This window comes from Lichenostomus cassidix, chromosome 5, assembly GCF_008360975.1.
Source record: "Lichenostomus cassidix isolate B80296 chromosome 5, HeHo_3.0, whole genome shotgun sequence".
Taxonomy (NCBI): domain Eukaryota; kingdom Metazoa; phylum Chordata; class Aves; order Passeriformes; family Meliphagidae; genus Lichenostomus; species Lichenostomus cassidix.
Genome location: NC_139486.1, coordinates 36,966,552 through 36,993,435, shown reverse-complemented (window position 1 = coordinate 36,993,435; position 26,884 = coordinate 36,966,552). Strand labels below are relative to the sequence as shown.

At 44.2% G+C, this 26,884-nt stretch overlaps 1 protein-coding gene across 5 annotated transcripts in view; it reads left to right on the top strand.

The window, feature by feature from the left end:
- TYRO3 (TYRO3 protein tyrosine kinase) overlaps window positions 1-25,323 on the top strand; it is a 41,562-nt gene extending 16,239 nt beyond the window's left edge. For all 5 annotated transcript variants that reach the window (XM_085062381.1, XM_085062382.1, XM_085062380.1 and 2 more), the window contains 14 exons: window positions 714-829; window positions 3,686-3,863; window positions 4,320-4,462; window positions 5,757-5,901; window positions 10,079-10,208; window positions 11,025-11,125; window positions 12,064-12,159; window positions 14,440-14,520; window positions 16,154-16,246; window positions 16,975-17,096; window positions 17,397-17,506; window positions 18,943-19,102; window positions 19,833-19,969; window positions 22,874-25,323. In XM_085062381.1, coding sequence (XP_084918507.1) covers window positions 714-829; window positions 3,686-3,863; window positions 4,320-4,462; window positions 5,757-5,901; window positions 10,079-10,208; window positions 11,025-11,125; window positions 12,064-12,159; window positions 14,440-14,520; window positions 16,154-16,246; window positions 16,975-17,096; window positions 17,397-17,506; window positions 18,943-19,102; window positions 19,833-19,969; window positions 22,874-23,249 — 1,988 coding nt within the window. In that variant the 3' untranslated portion in view covers window positions 23,250-25,323. The remainder of the gene's footprint in view (window positions 1-713; window positions 830-3,685; window positions 3,864-4,319; window positions 4,463-5,756; window positions 5,902-10,078; window positions 10,209-11,024; window positions 11,126-12,063; window positions 12,160-14,439; window positions 14,521-16,153; window positions 16,247-16,974; window positions 17,097-17,396; window positions 17,507-18,942; window positions 19,103-19,832; window positions 19,970-22,873) is intronic.
- Window positions 25,324-26,884: the final 1,561 nt, after the last annotated feature.

Sequence of the window (26,884 nt, the reverse complement as noted above, 5' to 3'; positions counted from 1 at the left end):
AACTGTCCAGTCTGAGAATCCTGATTTTGTTCCTGGCCTTGCCCTTGGTTTGTAGAGTGGTGTCGGCCATGGGATAGGCACTCCCCTTGGCTTGAATTTCCCCTCTGTAAAATAGAGTTTATTCATCCTAAGCCTGAGGAGGCAGTTTTTAGTCTCGGCTCTGTCCCAAGGTGTTTCAGCAGGAGTTTGCAATGGAGGCAGCACAAAGAGGGTCTACTGCAAATCCAGCTCCAGGGTATTCAGGTCACTACAGCAAACACTCTCCACCTGGTGCTGGCAGAGCTGGTGTCAGAGGCTGGTCTGAGCACCCGAGGTGCAATTTTAAAGCCCTAATTTGGTTCACAATGTAGGTCCACAGGCAACTGTGTGAGCAGGGCTGAGTCATGCACTGCAGTGGAGAGGGCAGGGAAGAGGGCTGAGTAGTGAAGGTGGAAACATCACACACTGGCATTGCTGTCAAAGAGATCAACTGCTGCCTGTGTGCATCAAGCAAATGTGCTGGACAATGATAGAATGGCTGACAATAGCTTGTTCAACATTAAAATAATAGTTTCATTGACAACAGTCAGGGATGCTCTCTAAAGATGTGATATTGTACCACATTTCTGTTAGTGATTTCATTGCATAATTTTTAGCCTCAAGCCTCTGCCATTTCCATGTGAATACCTGTTCAGTTCTGTGTACACTGAAAGGTCTCTTTGTTTCCTTTCTAGCCATGCCTCTCCCGCCTCTCAATGTAACTGTAAGCCAAGTCACCAGCAGCAATGCCAGCGTGGTCTGGGTGCCAGGATTTGATGGCCGTGCACCCCTCCATTCCTGTACTCTTCAGGTATGGCCTCTCTGGGTTGTGCCCTGCCCTGCATGAGTAACAGGAATCTCCTGAGCCACAGCATTTCCTGGGACATCTTTTGCTCTCTCAGCTTATTAGCAGAGTTTCAGTTCTTGTTTCACAGTCTTAAAACATGAAAGCTTAACAGGAGGCAACTTGAGGTATATATAGGTGCCAAAGAGCAAGTCATGAACTTCATGCTCAAAAGTTAAGCATTAAAGACTGGCCCCATTCTCCTTGCCAGCAGGCTATCACATCAATTCCTTTGTGGCAGCTGTTCCATACAGGTTATTGCACTGCAGCACTCATGAAGCACACAGCACCCTGTGGGAAGTGCCCTTGAGCAGCTGTAGCTGCAGGGTGCTCACCCTTCCTGCATGGAGCAGTGGCCCATGGTAGCTTGTTCCAGTGCAGGTGCTCTGAGTCCCATGCCAACTCAGGCCTGTGCTGCATGATGCCAGGGGAGGTTCAAGAATTCAGACATACCAATGAGTCCAAGGAATGAAGAGCTTCAAGTATGGGATGTGGTACAGGAAAGGTAGGAATGATGGAGGCAGGAGACAGATTGGACTTTCTGATACAAGATCAGGCCTATTTGCATGTTTCAGAGTAATTTTAAGCCCTGTCTGTAAATCTTGAAAGGTTTTCCATTGTCTAAGACTAGTTCTGCCCAGATAATCAAGCTTGGTAATGTCCTGTAGCTCTGCCAGGAGCAGAGTACTCCACATCTCTGAAAAATTGGTCTGCTTCTTGAAGTTCTTGAGAACAATGTTATGTGTCTGACTTCAGACAGAGTTAGTTTCTATCATTGCATGCTTAGCTGTAGAATCAGATCAAAGAACAGGTAACCAAGTGTCAGAATAAATGGTGATACCCAAAGCAGGCTGTGCAAACACAGCTAGGCACATTCCCCATGGATTTACTTGCCAGGCCTCTATGCTTTCCTTACCTGATTACAGCAGCATTGTGAGCTGGAGTGGAATTTCTGCCGGGTGTTGCCAACTATGCAGAGGAGGATTATAAACTCAAGATATGCTGGAATCAGTCTAGCTAATTTACTTGCAGTCCTCTTTTTATTTGGGGAGGAAACCCAGAGATTTCATGCTCTGATGTTTATTATATTTCATAAGTAAGAGAGATTATCCTCTACTTTGAACTCACTGGCAGAAAGAGCTCCTGAATGCAGCTGGCCCTGGTCTCTGGGTTTTGTTGCTGCCTCTGTTCTTGTTCACAGTTGAAAATGCTTTTCTTCCTCTGTTTTACAATGCCAGTTATCTCCATCTGGAACAGCCTATTCTCTCTGGCTTGCATGCTGCAATGCTAATCATTCTGGGATTTAAGTTCTCCCTCACTTTTGGCAGGGGCAGGGGTGGGGGATGGTACATGTGGAAAAGAGGCTGAATCAGAACAGCCCAGTTTCTGTCCACTCAGCAGTCTCTCACCCCTTTTCTAAGCCTTTTCTGTTCTATTTGGGGAGGACAGAGTTCCTGCGTTTGAGTCTGGGAGCAGGGTAACTTGGCAATGACCCTGCGCTGTCAGAAAACCGTGCTTCCTCTGACTCCCACATTGAGAGAGGCTGTGTGAGACATTGACCTACATTTCCATGTGAAAATGCACATGTTCCTGGCTCCTCATGATTGCACTTCTGCTGGGAGTCTCCCAGAAAGAGAAGGGGGATTGGAAGTTTGCTGTGTTTTCATGGCGCTCGGCGTTGCCGTGGGTGCCCCAGAAGCACCATGTTCAGACAGGCAGATTGCTTCTGGGGACAGAGCAGGGAATGGCAGCACTTTCTGACTGTTAACACAGCCAAGTTCCAGGGTGTGAAAGGGGCAGATGCAAGAGCACCAGCTCTTGAGAGTGTTGAACAGAAACACATCATCCAGCAGACAGGGTTTTACACAAAAGTCATCTTGTTGTTTCCCTGCTTTGGATGATACTGATAATGACAACAATGTGCTTTTCTATTCAGGAAACTTAAGGTTCTTCCTTTTTGCCAGCCAAATAAATCAGTGTGCCAAAAGTATATGTGAGAGTGAGCAGAAGGGCAGTGAGAAAGGGAGAAAAGCTGCCATATAAAGTATATAAAGTGCGTATGACTGTTCGCTTTTGTCAGTACATCTTGCTTTTACTCTCAGCTTTGCTATCTCATACACACTTGAGAAGAAAGTCTGAGCCTGGAGCTATGCAGTGATTTCTGCTGTTGTCAGTACAAAAGTAGGAACATGGAACCTGTCTGTGGATTAAAAGTGCACAGTGATATCTGATTTAAATTAACATTCATGCTACTTTAAAGCTCAGATTGGGAAAAAAAAAAAGGAAAAAGAAGGGTTGCAGGAGTGGTAAGAAGTTTCTTTTCAGTTTAATTTGAAACAGGTTAGTTGATCCAAGCCACCTATGTCTATCATGTCTCTCATCCACTACAAAATTGAAAATATACAGACTTCACAAAAACAGAATTTGGCAAAAGGTGACAGTAGGCAACAGGCAAGTTGCTCTACTGGTTTTCATTGCCCAAATTTAAACAAGCCTCAGAAGCCTGATGCTAGTACTCAAAGTGACAAGCGCGTTTAGTTTTCTTTAAAGGAATAATAAACTGTAGAAATTGTAACAGAGGGAAGGAAATGTTTTAAAATATGGATCTAAATTTTCATCGGGTGGAAAGTTTTTGAATTGCCTGAGTGATGTCACTGCATGGTTCTTAGTTTGACAACTCCCTTTTCAGAATTTTAAGCATCGCTGCTACTATATCTATTCTTACACGTTCCTAAACTGACAATTAAATGGATTCTTACCCATATGGACCTGTTAGTCATATTGCTTATGGTAACAGTCATCTCTATTTGGCTCTTGGCACAGGTAGCTGAGTCACCAGGTGGCCAGGAGGTCTCCACTGAAGTCACCCCAGTGCCACCCTTTGCCTACGGCGTGCAAGGCCTGAAGCATTCCACCAACTACAGCGTCCGTGTGCAGTGCAGCAATGAGATGGGCAGCTCCCCTTTCACTGACAGGGTGTATTTCCAGACCCTGGAGCTTGGTAAGAAATGTCAGACAAGAACAGGACTGCAGTTCTGAACCTGAAAAAGAGACTGATAAATGTCATTAATTCCTTGCTCATTCTGAAATATGGAAAATGTTGTGCTGTTAGATTGCTCGTCCACTCTAAGGGTCTCCTAGAACAAAATAATGATATACAGTTAAATGTGGTTAACAGCAGTGATGCATAATACAGGACTTGACACAGCCATGGAGCTTCTGCATGCTGGTCCATTAGCTCTGTGAGATTCTTGGGATCTTGAGAGAAATTACAGGTACTGACCTGTTTTCTCCACTTGAAGGCACAGAGTGCTGGTGGCCTGCAGAAGTTGTTCTCTCCCCTCACATCCTCTCTTTTCCAGACGATCTCAGCAAAAAGGGTGAAATTGCCATTTTCGGTGTGGATAGTGCCTTAATTTCCTGCACACAGTGACTGCGTTCTCTCCTCTGCTTTCAGCTCCAAGCAGCACCCCTCAAAATATCCATGTTATTCAAAGAGATCCGGGTCTAATTTTGGAGTGGGAAGGTGTGGCTCCAGATGTGCTAAAAGAGAATGTCCTGGGATACAGACTGGAATGGATTCAGGATAATGTAACGCAGGTAACATATTGAGAAGGTACTGAGCTATTGAACACAGAGTTGCAGAAGGTTCATATTAAATTTTCTGGGCATTTAGGGTCCTTCATCCATACCAGGGGATTAGATTGCTGGCATTGCTTTTGTGTAAATGGGTCTATTCTGATTTTAGGGAATGCTTTAGTATTTGACTTCAAGATTTAGGACCATTTCCTCCTTCCTGGCATATTCAGAATTCCTTCACTTGAATGTTTATCTGCAGACAGACTAGTTCTCTGCCATTCCTTGTACAAGGACAGCATAGAGAGAATCCACTTTGCCTCTCTCTGCCTCTCTCTAGGGCTGTCCAGCTCAGACAGTGCAGGATCTGGGCTTCCTCTCTCCTGTGACTGGGCCTTGGCTTTCCAAATCCTAGCAGCAAAGGGATACTTCACAAGTGAATGAGTTATGCTGTAAATCACAGAAAGAAGGTTGTGGATTCTTTAGCTTCATTTACAACACTTAGGGAGTTGAAAGGACCCTGGCAGGATAGAAGGCCTTTCATTTGTTCTTTGGCATTGACCTTTCCCAGGTATCTATAAGCCTTTGAAGCTCACAGCATTTCTTATGGTTTCTAGCTTCCTAATAGGTATTTACCCAGTGCTTATTAATGAAGAGCAAGCCTATAATAATAGACAGCTAGAGGGAAAAGAGACTTATTTCCTATTTTGTATGACCCATTTCACACTAGGTCAGCGTTGTTGACTTTGAGTGATGGTATTTTCAGTTCTCATTGAATTTACACAGTGTCAATGGTGGCAGCCAAATGTTCATGGGTTTACTGCAAAAAGTGTGTATGAAGATCCACAGAACTACTGAAAATATGTTAGCCTTGCCATCCTAAGTGAAAATTGGTGCTGGAATTCAAAAGCCATTTAGGATTTGGTCTGCAAATTAAAACAGACAGGCAGACTCCTCCCTTGGATTAAAACTGCCAGATGCTTTACAGTAAACCACAAGAAGGAGGTATATCTTTTAATAGCAGAAAAACCCCATATTTCTATAGCAACGTACATGGGAGGACCTCAAAGGAAGAAATCATTAAGCTTCTTATCTGCCTCATGCCTTGGGAAACTATTAGCAATTTTTGGTAAGAGAAACCCTGGACAACAACCCAAATCCCAGGCAAAACTGAGATAAGGGCCTAGGAGTCACAATTCCCAACCCTTGTTATAGCACCAGTGAAGTACATGGTACTATTTTGGTTTAGTTTTAAAGGTGAAGTTTTACGCTAGATTCCTATTAAGACACCTCACTGTTTGTTGTCATTTGTACCCAGGGGGAGATGATCGTGCAGGATACAAAAGCCAATCTCACTATGTGGGATCCTCTCAAAGACCTGATTATCAGGGTGTGTGTGCTGAACTCTGCTGGGTGTGGGCCCTGGAGTGACCTCTTCCTGCTTGAAGCCCAAGAGGTCATGGGTGAGTGTCCATTATTGTCACTTTGGGGAAAAAGAAGTACTGGGACTGCTGTTTTTTCTCACTCTCTTTCTACAGTGCTTACAACTTACTGAGACACATGGATTTATATAACAGTACACTTCATCAAGGAGACTGGTAATTCAGTAATCTTTAAAGAGCTGTATAAACAAAACAGCTTCTGGCCTCTATTGTGTCTTCTTTATCAGGGTTTTACTGTGCTTAGAGCAGAGCAGAAGGGCAGACACAACAGAAAATATGCAAATGAAGGTTTACACAGATTTACACGAGTAAATGTGACAGAAAACTCCTCTAACATAGGTTCTTTTCTTTGATTTAATTTTATGCCATTCCTGACTAGTTTTAGTAAAGCCTGATTTAAACCATGGCCACGTGGGGGTTCATAATGGTTTTACTGAATATATTTATATTAAACCAGTTTAGCTGTCTCCGTGGAAAAGCTGAGCTACTGGTAGAAGAGAAAGACGATAGTACAGACGCTGTACCATGCAATCTGAACCACATGGAAGGGTTTGTTGGGAGGAAAGAACGTGTAGAGTGCACTCCTGGTGCTGAAGGGCAGTTAGGCTCACCTGGCGTGGTTTGCTTGCTGCTTGTGTTTCACAGTGAATGGGAGATCAGAGTCAGGCAATGAAGCAGGGCAGGATGTTACATAGGGACATGGGTAGAAGGGAGAGAATGCTCTTGCTTGTGAACGAAACTTTAAGAGAAGAGGAATACATTGCAAATAAAGATACGGATTGGTGATACGACGTCAGTCAAAAATCCACAGTCTCCTGAGGTTTTGTTTCCAAGTGCCTGTGGCAGGACCAGATAGCAATCTCTAATTTCTGATGCTGACCCACTTGCTGCTGCTTTCCTCCCACTCCACATGGCTTTGAGGAATCACATGCACATTGAGCTCTCCTGACCCTCTGCACTTAAGGATGGCAGGGGGACTCTAGAGGGGAGTTCCCAGGCAAGCAGGAGGTGGGGGATATGGGTAGGGTAACCAGTAGAGAACTGTATCCTTACTTGCAGTAGTGCATTTTATGCTGGTTTTAGCATTCACGTTGCTCAGGTCCTTTGGCTGCCTGGTCCCTGTGACAAAGTCAGCACTGAAGGTTAAGTGTGAGCACACAATCACTGTGGGATCAAAGCCCTCAAATTATTTAAAGCAGAATGAAGGGGTGTGGAGGTTCAGAGCTGAATCTGCTGAGGTTGGTCATTGGCTCCATCGATTTTTTCCTCCTGGTTATTAATCGTGTATTTTTTGTGGCACCCAAATACAGATAAAAATACCTGAAAGAACTAGGAGATCCCTTTGGAAAACGTCCATCACTGGCAAGAGGCTCCAGGTTATGTTTAGGGTTTGCATTTTACAGGGAGCTGGAATGGGATAATCCTGAAAGCACTATATGTTGTTTGATTGTTTTTATTTACAAACCACTTCAAAAAAAGTAGCATAGGAGTGGTGCTTGTTTTTGCTAAATGCTGTCTGGAAGCACATATATTTCTTCACAGGCATAACAGGCTGGAAGTAAAAGTTTGCCGTGGAAACACTGACAGGCCTTAAAGAGCAGAGCTGCAGAAAGACTGCAGTTTTGCTTCAGGCCTGGTAGAAAATACAAGTTGCTTCCTTTCCTAAAATAGCAAACTGGCACTGGTTGCTTTCTGTGAGAAATGCCAGGGGTGGTTTCTGACCAGCTCCCAGTGCGCCAATAAGGATGACTAAGCTCATATAAACTTTAAGTCGAATTTGTCATCACAGCAAAGCTAGTGGGAGCTCCACCCTGCTTATGCAGAGATCTTGTGTGCTATTAACAAAGATTGTTTTAATATTTGCAGAAACTTTCTCAACAGAAACCTTTTTTTTTTTTCAATTGTAGAGCGAGGAACAGAATGGTTTAATAGCTTTTTCCTATCTGTGATCTTCTTGATTGTAGGCAGAAGACTCTTGGATTATGTTCTTTGCACACCTTTGAGATATAAACTTTCTGTGAAATAAAAGGGCTCATCATCAAAGGGCTCCTAAATACTTTTTTTAAACTCTTCTGTTAATACTTCTAATAATACAGTCTTCTCTCTGCCTTGTGCAGTCTTAAGGCATATACTGGTTGAAAAAGGGAGAGGGATGGAGATGGGAGAGAGACATAGTTGAGAGAGGAGAGGCAACTTGTGGGCTGCAGGCTCCTCTCAAGCTCAGTGACAGGAATGGGAAGCAATGATGTGTGGGGCAGAGGAGGAGAAGCAGTGAATTTCAGCATTCATTTCTATTTCTGACACATTTGCTGTAAAATGTGGGAGGGGCTCCTGATTCCCAGCAGTTTAGAAACAGGGAGAAGAATTTAATTTAATTTTGTTTTCATCCATACTCCTTTTGGAGGGGCTCCCAGGAAGTTGCCCTAAATCCCTGCTCTCTCACCAGACCAGTCAACGGACAGAGACTAGAAAAATAAGCCGAGAGAGGTTTATCTCAGCACAGGGGGAGGGAAACCTTATTGTTAACTATCAGAGAGGCCCTTCTACATCAGTGTTGTCAGTTGTTTCTGCCCTGATTGTTTGGCAGAAACAGCCCAAGTGATTGGCTTGGGAATTGTGGAGAGGGTTGGAATTACCTTTATTGTATTTGAGAAATACAGCTTCTGTTTCTGATCTCTTCCTCCTCATAAACAGCCTTGAAGGCTGGGTTGAAAGTTGCAGCAAGAGGGAGTATCATGAGACCCAGAGCCTGTAAAGCCTTCTGGGTGGTAAAAGAAGAGGTGAGTCACTGAAAGAGATAAGATGGTGGAAAATAAATACTAAGGATCTAATAATTTGCTTCAAGTGGAGAAGTACTAGTTTGCTTCCTCATTGGTCCACAATTCTATTCCCTGAAGCTCTGCCTGTTTATTAGACTAATACTACTTCTTTAAAAACTTGGATGATAAGGCTTATCAATGTAGCTGGTAATCAAGCCTCAGAAACCTCTTGCCTGCCAGGACTCTGCCAGTAAGGATCTTCTGACTCCTTTTCATGTGCATCTGTGCAGAGATTCATCCAAATTCCAGCCCATTAACCTAACATCTCTTTTAAGGATAGGTTTACTTCTACTGTCATGACTTATAACAGGGGGACTTACATCATCAAAGATGATTCTTCCTTACCTTCTGGTAAAGGGCAGTCAGCTGCTGAGAGCGAGCAAGTGAGCATGAAGATGAAGGAGGTGCTCAGGGACTTTTTCTTGTTCACTCTTAAACAATTTGGAGATATGAGGGCTATCCTAGATTTTAATAAACCCTTTCAAATTCACATTTAATCTTAAGTAATTGTATTTGGAGAAGAAATCTCTCAGGGAATTGGTTTAATTTTTTTTTTGCCAAGCATACATAATATTCTTTTTATTCATAGCTTCCGTGCCTGGCACCTTGCTCAGCTTGGCAGCATCTCCATTTCTTCTGTAGACAGCTTGTAGTCAAAATTATACATATTCTGGGAGCAAATATTATTTCAGAATTGGAACCTGTAGGCTGACTAACTTATTTCTTGACTAACAGGGGACTTTTTAAAATTCACCTTTTCTTTGGAGATAGACACTGAGAAGCTGCAACCAACCAAACCAACAACCAACCAAACAACATTGTGAAGTTCCAGCTAATACCAAGGCCCTCAGGGTGCTTCTCTTTGTGGGAGGGGTTAGAGGAAAAACGTAAATATTTTTAACCAGATTGCCATGAGTCAATCGTCCTTCTCTGTTGTCTTTCAAAATGTTACCAGGCTGACATTCAGGTAGTGCTGTGTAACCTGGTCAAGGTTCTGATGTCTGCCTCAAACAGGACAGGGTGAAACCTGCACGCAGAATGCTTGTATTAAGCAACCTTTTTGTCCTGAGGCTCAAGTTTAAAATGCCCCAGATCATGAGCTCATGTAAAATAGTATGGTCTGGTGCAGCACCTGTTACTTTCTCAAGGTTCAAAACCAGTAGTTTCTGATAACTAGATGCATTTGCCCTGCCTTTGCTGTGTGAAAGAGCAAGCCTTCCTAATGATTGGCTGAGTACCTGTTTATGCCAAATTCCAGTGCACCAGGATCCACCAGGTGCAGTGGCATGGCTTTCCCATTTAAAAGCAAAAAGGAGAAATTGGTCTGCTTAGCATTGACAGTCTTCTATTTTCTGACTGGTGTTTTCTCCATCATCTAGGTGGCCAGAGACAACCTCCTTATGGTACATCCTGGGTTCCTGTGGCGTTGGGCATTCTCACAGCTCTGGTCACTGCTGTTGCCCTGGCTCTTATTCTCCTTCGAAAAAGAAGAAAGGAGACTCGGTTTGGGTAAGGGAGTTTCTCCTTGTCTTGGTTAGAGACATCTCTGCTTTCTCTTCTGTTGTGGTTTCTGACTCAATTATTTTTCAAGAAAGCATTGTGGATGAAGTACTTTTGACAGTTTCTTTGGATAACTGTATTGGTTGGTTTTTTGGTTGGGATTTTTTTTTTTATTTTGCAGATATTGTTTTTTTCCCATAGTTTTGGGGTGCCTTCCTTTTCTTCAAAATGAGGACACTAAAAATACAGTAGAAAAACTGCTATGTAAATAGCTAGGTCTTATTAGGCTGTAGAAATATAAACTCAAAGTAATTCTTAGCACTGCTGCTTAAGAGATTCAAAGACAAAAGATGCACAGATGAAACATCTGTATTCTTATCCCTTTATCCCATGCTGGTTTTCAATCTAGCAGCTGGTCCTAACTGCCCAGAACCCTCTGGATCCCCAGTAAAGTTTCCTTTCCATCACCTCTGACATTTGGCTGTGGTTTACTCCCTACTGCAAACAAGGTTCCCGTTCCTTCCAGTCTCCCAGACCTCCCTCTCACACCAGCATCTCTGTTTATATGACTCCTGCAACCTGCCCCAACCTGCAGTTTCTCCCAGGCACTTGGGAGGAGTGATTCCCCTGTTTTGGAAGGCTCTAGGTACATCAGCAAGGCAGCATAAACCCGTTGTTCCTCCTCTCCAGCTACACCCTCTTTAACAAAACAGTCTGCAGTATTTATACGCAAGGAGCAAAAAATCATCCATACTGTCCAACACACCCTTTTAGAAGTGAATGGCCCATGTAACCATGGCCCTGTGTGTCTTTTCTGCCTTCTAGCCATGCCTTTGGCAGTGTGGTTGGCAGAGGGGATCCAGCAGTCCATTTCAGAGCTGCCAGGTCTTTCAACAGGGAGGGCCCAGAGCTCATTGAAGCAACATGTAAGTAAAATGATATGAGTGATCCTGCCTGGGAAGCTGTGTTCATGCATGTACTATGCTCTCTGTGTTTTCACTGAAACTGATGTTTCTTGATCAAAAACATGGGATTAATTTACAATGGGGCTTAGACACTATGAATTGCAGAGGTGAAAGGCCAGAATTGCTGTTGCCAAACCAATTACATAGCACTTGCTAATTACAGCTACAGTCATTGTGTATATTAATGCAAGACATAAATTTGCCACTCCCCTGCCCCAGTTTCACTCTGAAAGGACTCCTTCGACTGGAATGTAATACAAAGGTGAGATAAATATAAGCAGTAGTCTTTAAACTGCTTTAAATGTGCTGAGCCATGGTACAAGCACAAAGCAATTAATAAGTCTTAGAAACCCAGGAATTAGTAACTTATCAAACAGGAGGTTGAATCCCAGGAATGGCCAGATGATGCATTAAGGTGATGAATTTCTGTCTCCTGGTTCAGGAGGGGAACAGCTCTCTGTGGCAGCACTGCATAGCTGTGTTAGGGTGATGCTCCAGACAGTCATTGAAGTGGTGCAGCTTCATCAACTTAAATTAAGCTGTATGAAACAGTGCCTATCAATGGCCCTTCATACTGGATTTTGTCTTCTCAGCATTATTTATGTTATTTCTGTATACCTGTTGTTCTCGGTGTGTTTAAGGGTGGTATTATCACACCCTCTCCCTGTAAGTACTGTAGGTACATTTTCTGATGGTTGAAAGTTACTGGCCTCTTGTCTGTGGTGAGAATGGAAGGGAATTCTGGAAGGCAATTCTGCCTTTTTCAGGTTTTCCTGCTTACAGTGTGGGAATCAGACTGGAGATGGAGGTTAGAACAGGTGACTCTTGATGTTGTGACAGAATATTTAAATCCCTCTTATCTGACTTTTCATTTATTTTGTTGTTTGGTTTTTTTCCAGTGGAGAGTGTAGGGATCAGTGATGAGTTGAAGACAAAACTCAAAGATGTCTTAATCCAAGAGCAGCAGTTCACCTTGGGAAGAATGTTGGGCAAGGGTAAGAACCAGAACTGAACAAGGCTTTACACTGAAAATCCCACTTGTATTGCTTTTACTGTTGAGTAGGGAGAAAGCAATTACAAACAGCCTGTTTTCTCTCCTGCTTGTAGATGGAAATTTGAATGGAACTATCCCTTCCGCTGGGATAAAATGTTTCAGAGGTTTAGCATAACTAAGAGGATATTGGCTAAGCCATTCCTATAATATGGCTCTGCACAGTCATGAACTGCAGTCTATGCTCAGCTTTCCAAAGTACTGTTGATTCACTGGTGCATGAATTTCTTTCAGAGATTCAAACAAAGGAATATTCAATTAAATTTCTACTCTTTCTACCAACAAAGTAATGCTATAGAATTCTTTCCATTTACATAAGCATGCATGAAGTATTAAATGGGCCAACACAATACAGAGACAGAGATTATCTACATCAAAAACTCCAACCCCTCAAAAAAGTGATACAGTTTCAGGTATTCTCTATGTCTTAAGTGGTTTGACGCCAGATTTTAATTTGGGCTCTTACAGAGGCACATTTGGAACAGGTACTGAATTTTGCTGCTATTTGTCCTCATTAGTTCAAGTCCTTAAGAGTGCATCTGGGTCTCACACACAGGTGCTCCTAACACTTCTCTGAGGTTTTCAGATCAGGAGGGATGGACAGAGCAAAAGTGGAATGTTTCTCAGTTAACTTTAGCTGAGAGATTGGCCCAGAAACTCTGTGTGGAAAGATAGGTTTGAATTTAGGTTTCCCAGAAGACAGGTCAGTGCTAACTGTGGAATCATCCTTCCCTGCTTCTCAGTTCAAAGGTAGTCTCTAGAAATAAATGAAAATGGGCAAGGGTAAAGCCAGTAACTAAGATGGGAGCATAAGTAAGGGGTCATAAGCAAAGGGAAGCTGAAGTTTTGGCTTCCTTTGTCCTTATAAAACTAGTTTTATTGCAGGTTTTTTGGACCCTTTCCCACAGGGAGCATTCTTCCACTCCATCCCTCCTAGAACAAAGGTGTTTCTTTCAGAGCAGGAAGATGACCTTCCTGCAGAAGTGGTCTCAGAGGGCTTAACAATGCTAAGTAGTTAAACAGCTGTGTCATCTGTTTGTGAGTGTCAGCTCTTGGCCAGTGTCTGGGATCCTGCTTCAACCCTTCTGGCCTGTCCCCATGGCAGGTAACAAACTGAAATTGGCTGCAGAGCAGCCCCAGGGCATGGCGTTCGTGTGAAGATGCCAGCTGGCAGGATCTGGTGTGTGTTGTCAGCCCCACTCCCACAACCCCAGGTTACAGGTTAAAAGGTGACATGACTGTATTATCGTAGGCTCTGCTGACTCTACAGCTGAGCAACAGCTCCACAGGATGGAAGCAGCACAAAATACCTTTGTATTTTCCTGGTTTGTGGTCAGATCCACTGTTCATGGCTATTGTGAAGTAAGCACACACCATAGAGTAGTGAAGGACACCAGTGAAAAGCTAATGGAAAGATAATGATAATGCTTCTGGGATAGGTGTCCTGACTGCCATATTTTGCTTCCTTCTTTTCAGTACCAGAGTTCCTCACACTAATGCATTTTGGGTGGGATAAGCAGTTGAAAAATTAGGGAGAGCAAATCTAGAGCCAGATCTTAATGCAAAGAGGCTGTTAAGCTGTGGTATAAAGCCTCTTCAGGCTAGAATATTTTGAATATCTCCCTTATGGAACCAGGGCAAACACTGCCTTCTGTGAATCAGCATATCACTCACACACAAGAGGTACTCTTACGTTTTCTGTGGTCAGCTGTGATTCATAGAAGTCATTCCCTGAGTTTTGAGAGATAAGGCTGACTGTGTCTCAAATGGTTGAGTCTTGGCACCATCACTTGGCTCTGATGGCTATCCACACTAAAAGCTTCCTCAGCGAACCCATCCATTTGCAGCTCCAGCTAACAGCCTCCTCACTGACCAAAACCTCACTCAGACTCCTGTCTCATGATATGGCTTCCCCAGAAATGTTTGCCTGTGGTCCCAGCTTAAACTCTGTGTCTGTATCGCCTGTCTGGTCAGGGATTGCTTTTTTCCTTCTTGTTTTCCTGTGCCTTCTGGACTGCCAGCACAGTCATCTGTCTACTCGTAGTGAGAGCTCTTCTAGACACACACATGCTGAAAGCTGCTATCTGAAACTGCAGAATGAAAAATGAAGCATTTCTTATGGTTACTCAGCTTCTTTGCCAGTGACCCCCAAAGTGAACCTGTTGTGAATCATACTTTCTTCACAAGAAGCTGTTCCTCACTGCCTGCTCTGATAATTTTACAGGGGAGTTTGGGTCAGTTCGAGAGGCACTACTGAAGCTAGATGATGGCTCTTTCCAGAAAGTGGCGGTGAAGATGCTGAAAGGTATGTGGGAGTGGGGATACCTGAATTACTTAAGAAAAGAGAGCTTGGGAGGATTATATGTTGTCTATCCTATTCTCAGCAAATATCCCCGATGCTCTTTATTCCTTTCTGAGATTCCCACTTGGCCACTCCATTCAGGTTGTCTCCCATCCGTTCTTGTCAGTCTTTTTGTAGTGGAAGCTCTTCAGGGAAGGAGCTATACTCCCATAGTTGCTTCTACAGCACATAGCACATGGTGAGTGCAACCAAAACCACTACATCATGTAGCGTGGACAGCCCAGATGGGTCTGCTTTGCCCTAATAATTCAGCAGTGAAAGAATAGTATTCCTCCAAGCATATATCCTGGCATAAACATGAGAGTTTTTGGGCTGAATGCAGTGGCAAGCTAACTTATCTCAGTCAGCGCATTTGTCTGAGCAGTCCAACTCCCTTCTGATTTGTCATTTGAGTGTACACAACAAGGGCAACTAAACACGTTCATCAGGCAGAAGTCTGTAACAAGAAAAGCAATTAAGAGATAGGTATAAATCAAAGCAAATACATGCATATATATTTGTGTTTGTGTATGTCAACCTGTGTTATTTGATCCCTCCTGCCTGTAAGGCAAAAATTAGCTGACTGACTGAAAGCAGTCACAGTCACTTATCTCTGGACTTTGCTGTCACAGAATACCAGGTTGTACTGGTAAATACACTAGTATCACTCTACTGTAATTTGTATAATTTTATCCAATTTCAACAATAATTCTAATCAGTTTGCAAGCTTTTGTGTAGTCAGAATATCTCCCTTCAGGCATCTAACTTAGGAACAATCTGTCAGCCTGCAGAGGCACTTTCCTTTCTCATTGACTGTAAAAAGGGGAATCTCCTTTTGTCTTCTGAATCATATTGAAATTACTTGCCTAAAGCAGGTAATGTCAATACTCCCCTACAGGTCTGAGTCTGATCTTGCAGCAGGGCTGGAGGACTCCTGCTAAATTGAGCAGTAGCTGTGGTGGAAGTAGTTGACTGGGATACTTCTTGATTATATTGATGTGTTTCCATAAATCTGGAGTCATAGCAATGAGAATAATTCACTCCAAATTTTTGCTGATGTATGCCACTGCTGAATTTCGTCTGAGCTCTCCAGTAGTGTGGTTATTTAAGAAATCTTAGCTCTAGCACCTAATAAGACTCAATCATGCTAAGAGACATAAAAGCATTGATCTTTCCGTGTCAGAGATGAATTGGGCCCTGCTATGCCAGCCAGGAGCTCCAGGCCATCTCCTCAGTTTCAACATTTTCTTTCATTTGTGCAATGTCTCCTCTCCCTGACATTTGTAGTTTAAGTTCTTTTACCTAACTAATTCTTGTATCTTTAACCCCCGCATGGTTTGCACAGCTTCCAATGAAAGTTCCTACTGAGAAAAAAGCTGCTAACCAGCTCTATTCCACCAAGTACCAATTTACCAGATGTCCCTGATATATGCTCACGGCTGCCCATCCCAGGAGAGAGTGTCAGGCTCTGCTTTGTTGTAAAATGGCTTATCTAGGTATAGTTCTGAGAGGAAAGAACAAGCTTTTGATAATCATTATTTGTGAAGTCCCATGGAGCCACCTACAAAGAAAGAAAACTTACAGTAACTTTTTCTAGCGGACATCTTTACCTCGACTGACATTGAAGAGTTCCTGCGAGAGGCTGCCTGTATGAAGGAATTTGACCACCCTCACGTCACCAAACTGATTGGTAAGACAATCAGTGCCACAGAGCACCTCCTGTTCCTGCACTATCCCACACAGCCTCAGTCCCCAGTGCTGTCCAGCAGCAGTGCTGGTGCAACCTGCTCTGTGCTGCCTGGAGTCCTCCGTAGGTCAGCACTGCTCCTCCCCGGGCCCAGAAGGACTCAGAGTGTGTAATGCTCCCCACACCTGCCCTCCTACACCAGTAATAACCATCTCCTATTTAAGCTATTTCTTTGGGTCTTGCAAATGTATCACTGAGACTTTGGCTGGCTGAGATGTGCCTAAATTGCTGTGAAATGTGGACGGGTGGGCTGGCAGACTGTAAATAGAAGGAGGGAAGATTGTGCCTGTCCAAAATACTGAGTAAGAAGCAAGACATTTGTGGGTGGACACTTTGGAATGCAGGCATTTTCCAGCGTGTGGAGACTGCTCTGCAGAGCCTGGGGCTGGGGCTGTCTGGTCTGGAGTGATCCTAAAAACATTTATAGTTGGTCCTGCAAGAAGAGCAGAGGGGCACTAGGTTCTTAGTATGGCCTCTGAAGTAAAGAGGGTTAGAGGCATCTTAACACCTCCTGGCATAAAGTCATAGAAAGGAGCTTGGAGCATGGAATCTACCCACCAAAACTGGACACTTGCCTCCAGATCTGTAAGACAAAGGGGCAGCAACCTGTGAGATTCCCCCTGGGAGTGATCTGTTTGCTAACACCCCTTTGCTGTGTGTGTCCTCATCAGGAGTCAGTCTACGAAGCCGTCCCAAGGGCCGTCTCCCAATTCCCATGGTGATCCTGCCCTTCATGAAGCATGGAGACCTCCATGCTTTTCTGCTGATGTCACGGATTGGGGAAAACCCTTTTGTAAGTCAATCTTACTGTAGAATTTCCTCTGGGAGGGTAGGGATTTTCAGAGAATGTATTTGGGAGCAGTTCAGGATTGGTCTCCCAAAGGCACTGGCAGATGATTCGATTTTAATACCAGAGTAAGTTGAGAGATGTGATCTTGAAGCATTTTATTCCATGCATGTTGAGGACCAGCTCATCCATCCCATCCTCTCCCTATATATCCCCCATCCGTGCTCTATGAGCTAGCAGCAAACTGTGCAGTGTTGTCATACATGCTTGAAAACTTCCAGTAACTTAAACTGCTGTTTCTTACAGAACTTGCCGGTTCAGACACTCCTCAAGTTCATGATTGACATTGCCAGCGGGATGGAGTACTTGAGCTCAAAAAATTTCATACACAGGGACCTTGCAGCTCGGAACTGCATGTAAGCAACTCATGAGTTTTTAGAGAAAAGAAAGACCACAGTTGGTTAAGGAGGGATGAGAAACATTTTGCATGACAGAAGTGTGTGGGTGTCCTGTCTGAGAATGCTGATCCTTGCATTTAAGTGACAATAGGCATAGGGGAGTCATGGTCATTGTGGTGGAGTATGTGGTGGTGCTGCTGGGAGCAGGGAGCAACTCCTAAAGTCCCACTGAGTTTTCAAACAGACCCTTTCTATAAGGAACTTCTTCATCATTGGTCTGCACATAGAGTTTCATAGAGTTGATTACAATATGTGTTTGTAATTAGCCTCTCTAGTGGCTGTGTGTCAGCATAGGCTGTTTGTTCCACAATATAAAGTAGCCAACACGAGGGCATGGGTTTGGCTGTGTTAGGAGAAAAGAACTTTCATTGTATCCTGAAGTCTCTGTTCTTGTATCTATTTTGAGGACTTGATATTCACAATGAAGAGTTGTACTTTCCTTGAAAGCTTGTTGAGAATGTCGTTAAAAATAATTGCATGGTGAACACAGCGTATGATCCCACTTCACTGTTCTTGACACCAAACAACCTTGACTGCTTTGAAGGGAAGAAAAGTCCTTTTTTTATCCTTTCCACTCTGCTTCTTCCCTGAGAATGGAGTAAGGAACAACTCATTCTGACAACAGAGCTCTGTCTCTGAACAAAACCACGACAACCAATAAAATCCACAGTGAGACACAGATTTCCAAAGGCATTTGAATGTCCAGATGTACAAAGAGCTTGATAAGAGCTTGATAGTCACTATGAAAAATGATGGGTTAGCCTGCTTTGACATTTATGAGAAACCCATACTGATTTTCTGGTTTTGTAGACATCCTCCAGAGGAAGCTGAATGCCTATTTCAGCACATCTTCTGGGGAAAGCAGTGAGTCCTTTATGAGGCCTGGGAGCATGAAGTCTTTGTGGGCTTTACTTGGACTATCTGCCAACATTTATAGGTTTAAGTGAGTGACAGAACAGTTCAGACCATTAACCAGGCCTGGAGAGGAGCTGTTGCAGATCTAGTTCAAGCAGTTTTAACAGGCACACTAGGCAATTGCCCTATGATTTTTTTGGTTGCCAATGTGGGGTGCAGGCCTTGGTGGTAGCAGTGAGCACTACAGATGTCCTCCAATAATCTTGGAAACAACAGAAAGTATCTCTTGCTTTGTTTAAGAGAGTAGACCATCTGAGCATAGCCACTTCCCTAGTCATAATTGTTTCCCTGTTAGTCTGAAGGAACTGGTTTGAGACCACTAAGCTACTTCACATTGGTCACCAAGTAGATGAAATCATTCTCCTTTTGTGTAATAATTGGTGAACTGTATACCTCAGTTCTCTGAACTTTTTTTTTTTTTTTACCTGAGGTGGCCAAAAAATGCTTTCCTTTCCTTAATTGTGAAAACTTTCCTATAGGTTGGATGAGAACATGAATGTGAGTGTTGCAGACTTTGGACTTTCTAAGAAAATCTACAGTGGAGACTACTACCGCCAGGGTTGTGCCTCCAAGCTGCCAGTGAAGTGGCTTGCTCTGGAAAGTCTGGCGGATAATCTGTACACAACACACAGTGATGTGGTGAGGTTTGCTCTAGTGCATTTGGGGACCACTCGTATTCCTGCTGAAGTGCAGGAATCCCACTGAGGGTGGGGAAAAGCCCTAGTGGTGGGAAAGGGAGTTTGCCTTGTGCTTGAGGGATGGTGCTGCCTCTGCCTTGGGTGCTGTCAGAACTCAAGGCTAAAAAGATGAGAGCAGTTAATGGCAGAAGACATCAACCCTTTTCTTCTTGTTGTCCTTTTGTCCTTTATTTTTCATTGCTTTTCCCCATCCTCTTCTTCACTTCCCCCTCCTTCTCTTCCTTTTCCTCTCCATGCCGTTTCTTCTCTCGTGCTCTTATTCTTTTTCCTTTCTCTTCTGCATGGCAGTTTGAAGGTGACATTTGAAATGCATGTAACCCACACACTTATGTACAAGGGTAGCAGAGGTACTTTGTGCTGCAGAAGGCATCGGTGGAATTTCATAGATCTAAATAAATCAGTGCTTAAATATTCCCCATCACTTTACCCCTGGGGAGCAAGGCTAAAACCATTCCTCTGAAATTGTTGCTTATTTTTCCTTTGGGATTTTTTTTTTTTACTTCTGATCTCAGCTTCTCTCCTCCTTGCTGCCTTTAGATCTATTTTCACACTAGTATTGTCCTTCAGTCCTGTGGACTTGCCTTTCCAGTTTTCCCTGTCATGATGACCTTGAAGAGATAACGAAGCAGGGAACTGTCTGTTCACTTGGTCTATGTGCTGTTCATTTGCAGTGGGCGTTTGGGGTGACCATGTGGGAGATTGTGACCCGAGGGCAAACCCCTTATGCTGGCATTGAAAATGCAGAAATCTACAACTACCTCATCAGTGGCAACAGGCTGAAGCAGCCCCCGGAGTGCCTGGAAGATGTGTGAGTACTTCCTCACCCTGCTGACATGATTTCTTGCGACATTTGGCTCGCTGGAAGGAAACAGAGGCAGCTGGCTGGGATGCTGATCTGAATCTGTCCACTTTCCAGGACACAGAGTCATTCACTAGAAAGTCTCTGGGTTAGCTACTAGATACTCTTTGCTGGCAGAGCTCCCAGGAACCTGTGGTAACTACACAAGCAGCTAACTTGGCTCAATGGTTTCAGCAGTGTCAACATTAGCAGTTCTTGGCTTAGTGAAAACTGAAACTGTGTTTCCAGAATCACTGAACCTTGCCCTCCTCAGGCCAGCATCTGAGCAAAGGGATGAGTTCCATGGCACACCCTGAAGGCTGAATAGAGAGGCAATCTAGCAAGACCGTGAGGAGGCTGGATTGCAGTGGCAGTGGCCTGCATGTGTTTTTCAAAACTTGGCCCAGTTTTCAAAATTTGAACTACAACTCGCAGAAATAGCAGGCAGAAAGAGAAAAGAGCAGATAGGAGAATCTAAAGTTGTGTCGATCAGTGTCCCACCTCACATTGCAGCTGGAAACAAATCCAGGACAATCATGCAGATTCTGGTTTCAGACATTTTCAGACTTACAGGAAGGACTTAGATAGTCCAAAGGGCAGCAGGTAGCCACATCCTGCAGCTTGTGCTCCTGCCTTAATCCTGCTGCCAAGGGATCATTCTTGGCCAGCAGATCACATGAAATGTTTGCTCAGGAACCCCTCTTCCATGGGTGGTAGCTGGAGATTCTTGGTCTCTTCACATTGGACTGAGATTCCCCCAAGGAGTGTCAACGTAACTTATCCCAGAGTAAAAGCTTGCCTTGCCTGGACAAGGTGAAATCATTTCACTGAGGGCCCAAGTCTCTGTTTTCTTTATTGTGCTCAAAGCAAGACATAAGTGTAAGCACTGATTTTATGGTCTTTTAAAGCCATTCCTTGTATGTAAAATGGACAACATTAAATCTTCTTTCTTCCCTCTTCCCTTCTGCTGGGATGGTGGATTATTTCATGTAGTTGCTTTCTCATTTTTCTTTTTTTTCCCACACAAGGAATAATCTGTACTCTTACTAAAACTGTACACTTTCATTTTCTCAGCAGTTCATTTTAACTTTTACTGAGTATAAACGAAAACATTGTTATATCACTGCTTAAATTCTTTACATGTCTGCATCTTGACTGCTGTGAGTAGCTTTGGTTCCAAGTTGTGGAACTTAAAACTGTAAGATGTTACAGATATAGAAACTAGAGAAGAGACTCAAAAGCTTACCAGGTAGGCATTGGAGAAAAATCCATCAAAAACTACTGAAAAGGTGCAACCACTGTTTTGTGAGGTCCTTGAGCTCCAGGTTTTTGAGACCTGAGAGAATATACCAGAAAGATCTCACTGCATGCTCACTCTCAGCTTGCACACTTTCCCCAAGTGTTGCCACTGAACTGTGTCAGACACAGGGTATTGGGGCAAATGGACTTTTGGGCTGATTCAGTACAGCCAGTAGTTTTCTACCTTTCCTTCAAATGAATTTCTGCTGATTGTCAGCAAGGGTAAAAGAAAGTATTTAATTTGGTGCCACAGAATTGGAAGTTTCTGTTTTATCTGGAGTGTGTAGAATGATTTCTACTGTTTGTGAGAGATGTAAATCAGGAGTAAGACAACTGAACCATAGAAGCTTTCTGTAAAAGTCGCGTGAGATCAAAAACAGTCTTGTAAATCTGATTGCAAGCAAGGAATACAAAAAGTAAAATAAAACCCATCATGAAATGCTTTATTTCCCAGTAAAGGCCATATCAGATTTTTTTCCATTTACAAGTTTAACTGAGGTTCATTTGTATGCAGTGTTTTTCAGTGCCAGCACTGTGCTTTGTTCCTGTTCCCTGCAAAACTGGCAACAATAACACCATAGGAATGCAGCTGCCAGTCTTGTGGATGATGCACAAAGAGGAGCAGGACAATGGCTCTGGCTGTGCTCCAGCTCAGTGCTCCAGCTGGAGGTCTGGCTGGCAGGAGGGCAGCCAGCACAGGCACTGAGCTGTGAATGTGGCCGCAGGGGAGAAGAGCTCCTCTTCCTTGCCCAAGCACAGCCCAGCAGAGCCCATGATTGTCTCTTTATGCTGGCCTTGGTCAGCCAGAGCTGAGGTGGCTAGCATTTGACCATAGCAGAAAGGCTGCAGGATGGGACCTGAGCCTGGTAATGGCCCTGAATGTGTCTTATGCACAGGGGTGGTGCCTTTGTAGTTGAAAGGCCATTTCAGCATCCCTCTTCCACCACTGAAGCTGTTGTCCATTCTCTAACAGCCCTCTAAACAAACCCAGAGTGTCTTTTTCCAATCCTGTTGATAACCTGTCAGGCAGTGACAGCAGCACACCTCTGTTACTCTGTGAGCGCTGAGTCAACATGGCATGAAAAAAAGAATGCTCTGGAAATAACATGCACCTCCCACAGTTTGATCTTTGTTTTTTTCCTGTGATTTATCTGCTCTTGAACTCGAATTTGGAGGGATGGCTTCAGCTGTGGCAGAGGTTGTAAGGGTGCTTTTTGTGAATAAATTCAAAAGCTATTACTAGGTGGTGTCTCACTCACAGTCCTATTCTAGCTCCCTAGAGACAGCAGAACAAGGGCTTTACCAAGAAATTCAGCATGCTTTAAGAGGGCTTTTGGCGTTCTTAATACTGTCTAAATAACTATTTTTACCAAAGTGAGAATGCCCTTGAAAATAAGAAGAAACAAGAAATTAGATCCATAATGGTTATCGATATGCTGTGTCACCTGTGCATGGCTGAAGCTGATATGTTTTGGGGGAAGCACCTGTTAAACTTCACTGCCCAGAGGCCCTGTTCAGAGGTTCAGGGCATGGCTGCTCCGCTTCTCAGTACTCTTGTCTCCCTCTATTTTGCAGCTACGATCTCATGTGCAGATGTTGGCATCCTGAGCCCAAGCTACGCCCCACCTTTGGAGTGCTCCGGTCCCAGCTGGAAATGATCCGTGGGAGGATGTCCACACTCTCTTCCAGTCAGGATCCTCTCTATGTCAACATTGGGAGGGACAAAGAGGTGTCTGCAAGTGACCCTGCCCTGCACGCCTCTTTTGGAAATATGGATGCTGAAGAGACTGTTGCTGGGGCAGCTGCTGCTGTCACAAGTGACTATCGCTACATCATGAGCCCCTTGTGCCTTGGAGATGATGCTGAGGGTGAAAGGCATCCAGATGGACAAGATGGGGAGGACAAAAGCCTTCTGTATGAGCTAGAGACAGGAGCAGAGAAAAGTTGTTAGCCTATAAATAGCAGTGACACTCTGCTTCCCTGGGACGGGATGTGTGCAGCATGGTGCTGTGTCTCTTCTGGGGCTCTGATGCCAGACCTGGAATGGCTTTGAACAGCACTGGCCAGGGCTCTTGGGCAGCTTTTGTAGCTTTCACCACCTGTGTGGGCTGCAGTGGCAAATAGCTTGGAAGAACTGCGACCCCAACAACCCCTTGGATTTGGGGGAGGGAGGCAGTAGGGTTACAGGTTGACCACATCCTGCTCAAAGGAGTTCAGAGCTAAGGCAGCAGTCAGAGTCTGTGCTCTACTCCTCCTCACTGAATGCTGGAGCAGAGCTGAATACACCTTCTGTTCAGTCAGTGCTTGCTCTTGTGTAGATGTTGTCTTCAATCCAGGCTGCGTGACTTTGGGACTGGTACCTCTGAAAACACTAGTGGGTATTTATACTGTCATTCAGGACAAGAGGGCAAAATTCCCCTCGTGTTCACTCAGCAGTACTGCCTAGACTTGTTGCCTACCTCAGTGGTTCTCAAACTGATCAGCGGATCTGCTCCTACCCAGCACTGAATTTGAACATCTGGCTCATTTCATGCAGTGACATTTGCCGCTTCCTCAGTCCAGGGCTCTTTTAAGAGTTTCAGACATTTTGGTGAGCAAGGAAATCAGAAAAAAAAAGAAAATCCAGCATTCCTCTTCGCCCCATGTACCTTTTTTATGTCTTTCTTTTTCTTCTGTTTGATGCCAGTTCAGGCCTGACTAGACTTGCAGCTGACATTAAAATGCAAAGGGAGGGAGAGCAGCTGGCTTGTGTGAGGGCAGAATCCAACTTCAAAGGGATGGAAAGGAAGCAGTGTAGAGAGGACTTAACAGCAGTATGGGGAAACAGTGCTAATTAATGCTAAGTACTGCCCTCCAGGAGAGGAAGAAGACTGAGATACAGAATGGCAGACTTGCTCAGTTTCAGCAGGAGCAGGATTCAGCATTTGCTTCAAAATTGGATTCTTTCAGTCATTCTCTTTATTAGTCCTATGACTTCTTCAAATAACCGAGAACTGTAGCTGCTATAGTGACGTGTGAAATCAGTTTCGGGAAGATGTGTGTGTTGGGGGAAGGGATCGACTGGGAGATCGCTTTCTGAAGAGAGAGGCTTCATGATGAAAAAGCTTGAGAACCACTGGCCTTCCTATTTAGGAGGTTTTCTGGCATCCTGTAAAAGTCACATAAAACATGGAGTAGTATCACTGCAGCCTTCCAGACAGGGCAAAATTAATGGTTTTGCTCTTCGGGTTTTGTTTTGTTTTCCAATCAGCATGTCTGACTCACTGTAACTGCAACTGCTTGTGTGGTTTTTAATAATTTAATATTTTACTGTAAATCAGCATTTGTTTTGTGCTGTGGTTCCCAGCAAGGAAGTGCAGTTACATCTTACTCTACTTATCCTAAATATTTGCTAGATCTTAATTTCTTTTATTTTCACTGCGCTGAAAACTTGGCAGTATTACTTAGGATTCAACATTGCACTTCCTCAAACTAATACCACAAATGTCAGCATTTGCTGAGTTGGCAAAGGTGGGACCAAAAAGTCCAATGAAATTGCAGACTTGGTATTGGAACACTCCACCCTTTGATACCCAGTATTTGCTTATTGTAAGGTTGGGGTCTAGCTATAAAATTCAGGTCAAGTTTTAGCCCTTAGTGAGAACTCTTCCTAGGGAAGGGGAATTTCAGCCTGGGACTTGGGCATGGGTCCTTTCAGTAAAGTTTCCTACTGAACAGAGATGTCCTACAGATGTCTCCAGAAATTCAGTATGGTTTCTCAATCACAGATACAAATACTACCATCTTCCACCCCAGGCGGCACAGGGTTTCTCTTCATTTAGCTGGAATGCTGTAAATGCAGGTGATAAGGTAATACCTAACAAAGGGTAACAAAAACATGTGCAGTGCACTTTTGCAGTGGGGGCAGAAGGCTATGCTCCCTGCAGCTGCCTAGGAAGCGCAGATGTACATATAGACTCTAACTCTGGGAAGCATGTCTTTAGTTTTTATGCATTTTTTAATAATAAAACCTGTACTGTGTTTGAGTCCCAGCTTCTAATATGTGGCAGAACGTGTGATGATGCTCACTAGCTGTGTGGGGTCATAGCCAGCTCCAGCTGAAAGTCGTCTTTCTCCCTTCACCAAGCACAACTGGGCTACTTCTTGGAGGCAGAGAATGTTTGGCCTGCCCAGGTGACAGATACTCTGCGTTGCTCCAACCTTGAGATTGTGAAGGCCAAAATCTGATGGGCACAGGCCAGTGGTTCCACAAAGAGACAGGCTCTGTGGCCACTCTTTGCAGGAACAGGGAGAAAAGCTCTTACTGGGATGTGCTGCTTTCTACCCAGGAATGCAAGACCTTTGCATCAGTTCCTCCCTGAAAACTGTCGCACGCACCCATCTAACTACTGGCAGTGCTCTCAGTGGAAGAGAGGTTTGGAGGTGGTAAAATTCATCTCCTGACTCAGATGTTCCAAGCACAACATAAAAGAGTCCCTGGATTTCCAGCTTGCAGAGAAGAAAAGGTGTACCTCACGCTTTTATTCTTCACAAGCAAACAGCATGCTGCACGCCCTCTGCCTGCAGCTCACACAGAGAGGAAGAGTGATGGGAAACGGCACAAGCACTCACCCCCCCATCTGCAATGCAGGAAAAACGACTTCCGAAGCATGAAGCGGCTGATTTAGTTAATATTTTAAGGTTCCAGTGTCCAGTGATGTCCCTTGGATCTGGTTCAAATTATTACTTAATCCTTTCGCATACAAGCCTGGACAGACCAGGTACAAATGAGGCTATGTTGTGGGTGAGAGAGGCAACACCAGAGGAACTAGTGAAAAAAGGAGGGAAGAAGAATTTAAAATGGGGACAGATGGGATGAGCTGTCAAGACAGCAAACAAGGAAGTCAGAAAGCAGAAATGTGAAATGTTATATACGACATACCAGAACAGAGATGGCATTGCCTCAGGTGGGACCAGGCAGGTAGGTGTCTGAGGTGGGGGCTGGCTGTGTGTTTTGGTAAAGGATGAGGTGCTCTGGTCCAGCCCAGGTGCCCTGCAGTGTTTTGCTCTTAAATAACAAAGAGGCTGTAGCAGAGCTGGCCTGGCCCTGTGTCTGCTTAGAGACAGTGCTGTTACCCTGACTCTGGGGAAGCTCCAGCCTAACAGCTCTGATTTAGGCACCAGCCTGGCACACTGGTTTCCTAATTAAATGAAATATTTCCCCTATAACTACCCTTTTTTTCCACCAGCCCTGTACAACAGTGCAGTCCCTCCCATCTTCCCAAGCAGCAGCCCTTGCCCAGTGTAGTGGGGCAGTGGGATGGTCAACATCTGCATGTTTATGCTGAATCAATCTCTGTCCCACATGGGTAAGCCTGACCACACTCCTTCATCCACATCTCTCTGAGGATAAGACAGGGTCTCCTTTTGAACAGAAGCTCAAGCCATTTGAAGCAGTCCCCAGCTGAGAGGCATCATGATCCCACAGCACCTAGCGAAAGCAGAGCAGACGCTCACAGCACGGCCTGTGTTGTGTAGTAGTCCATGAGGAGTTGGTCCATGAGGAGACATGCCCCAACACCTCCTGTTGCAGGGCGGGCTGAGGGG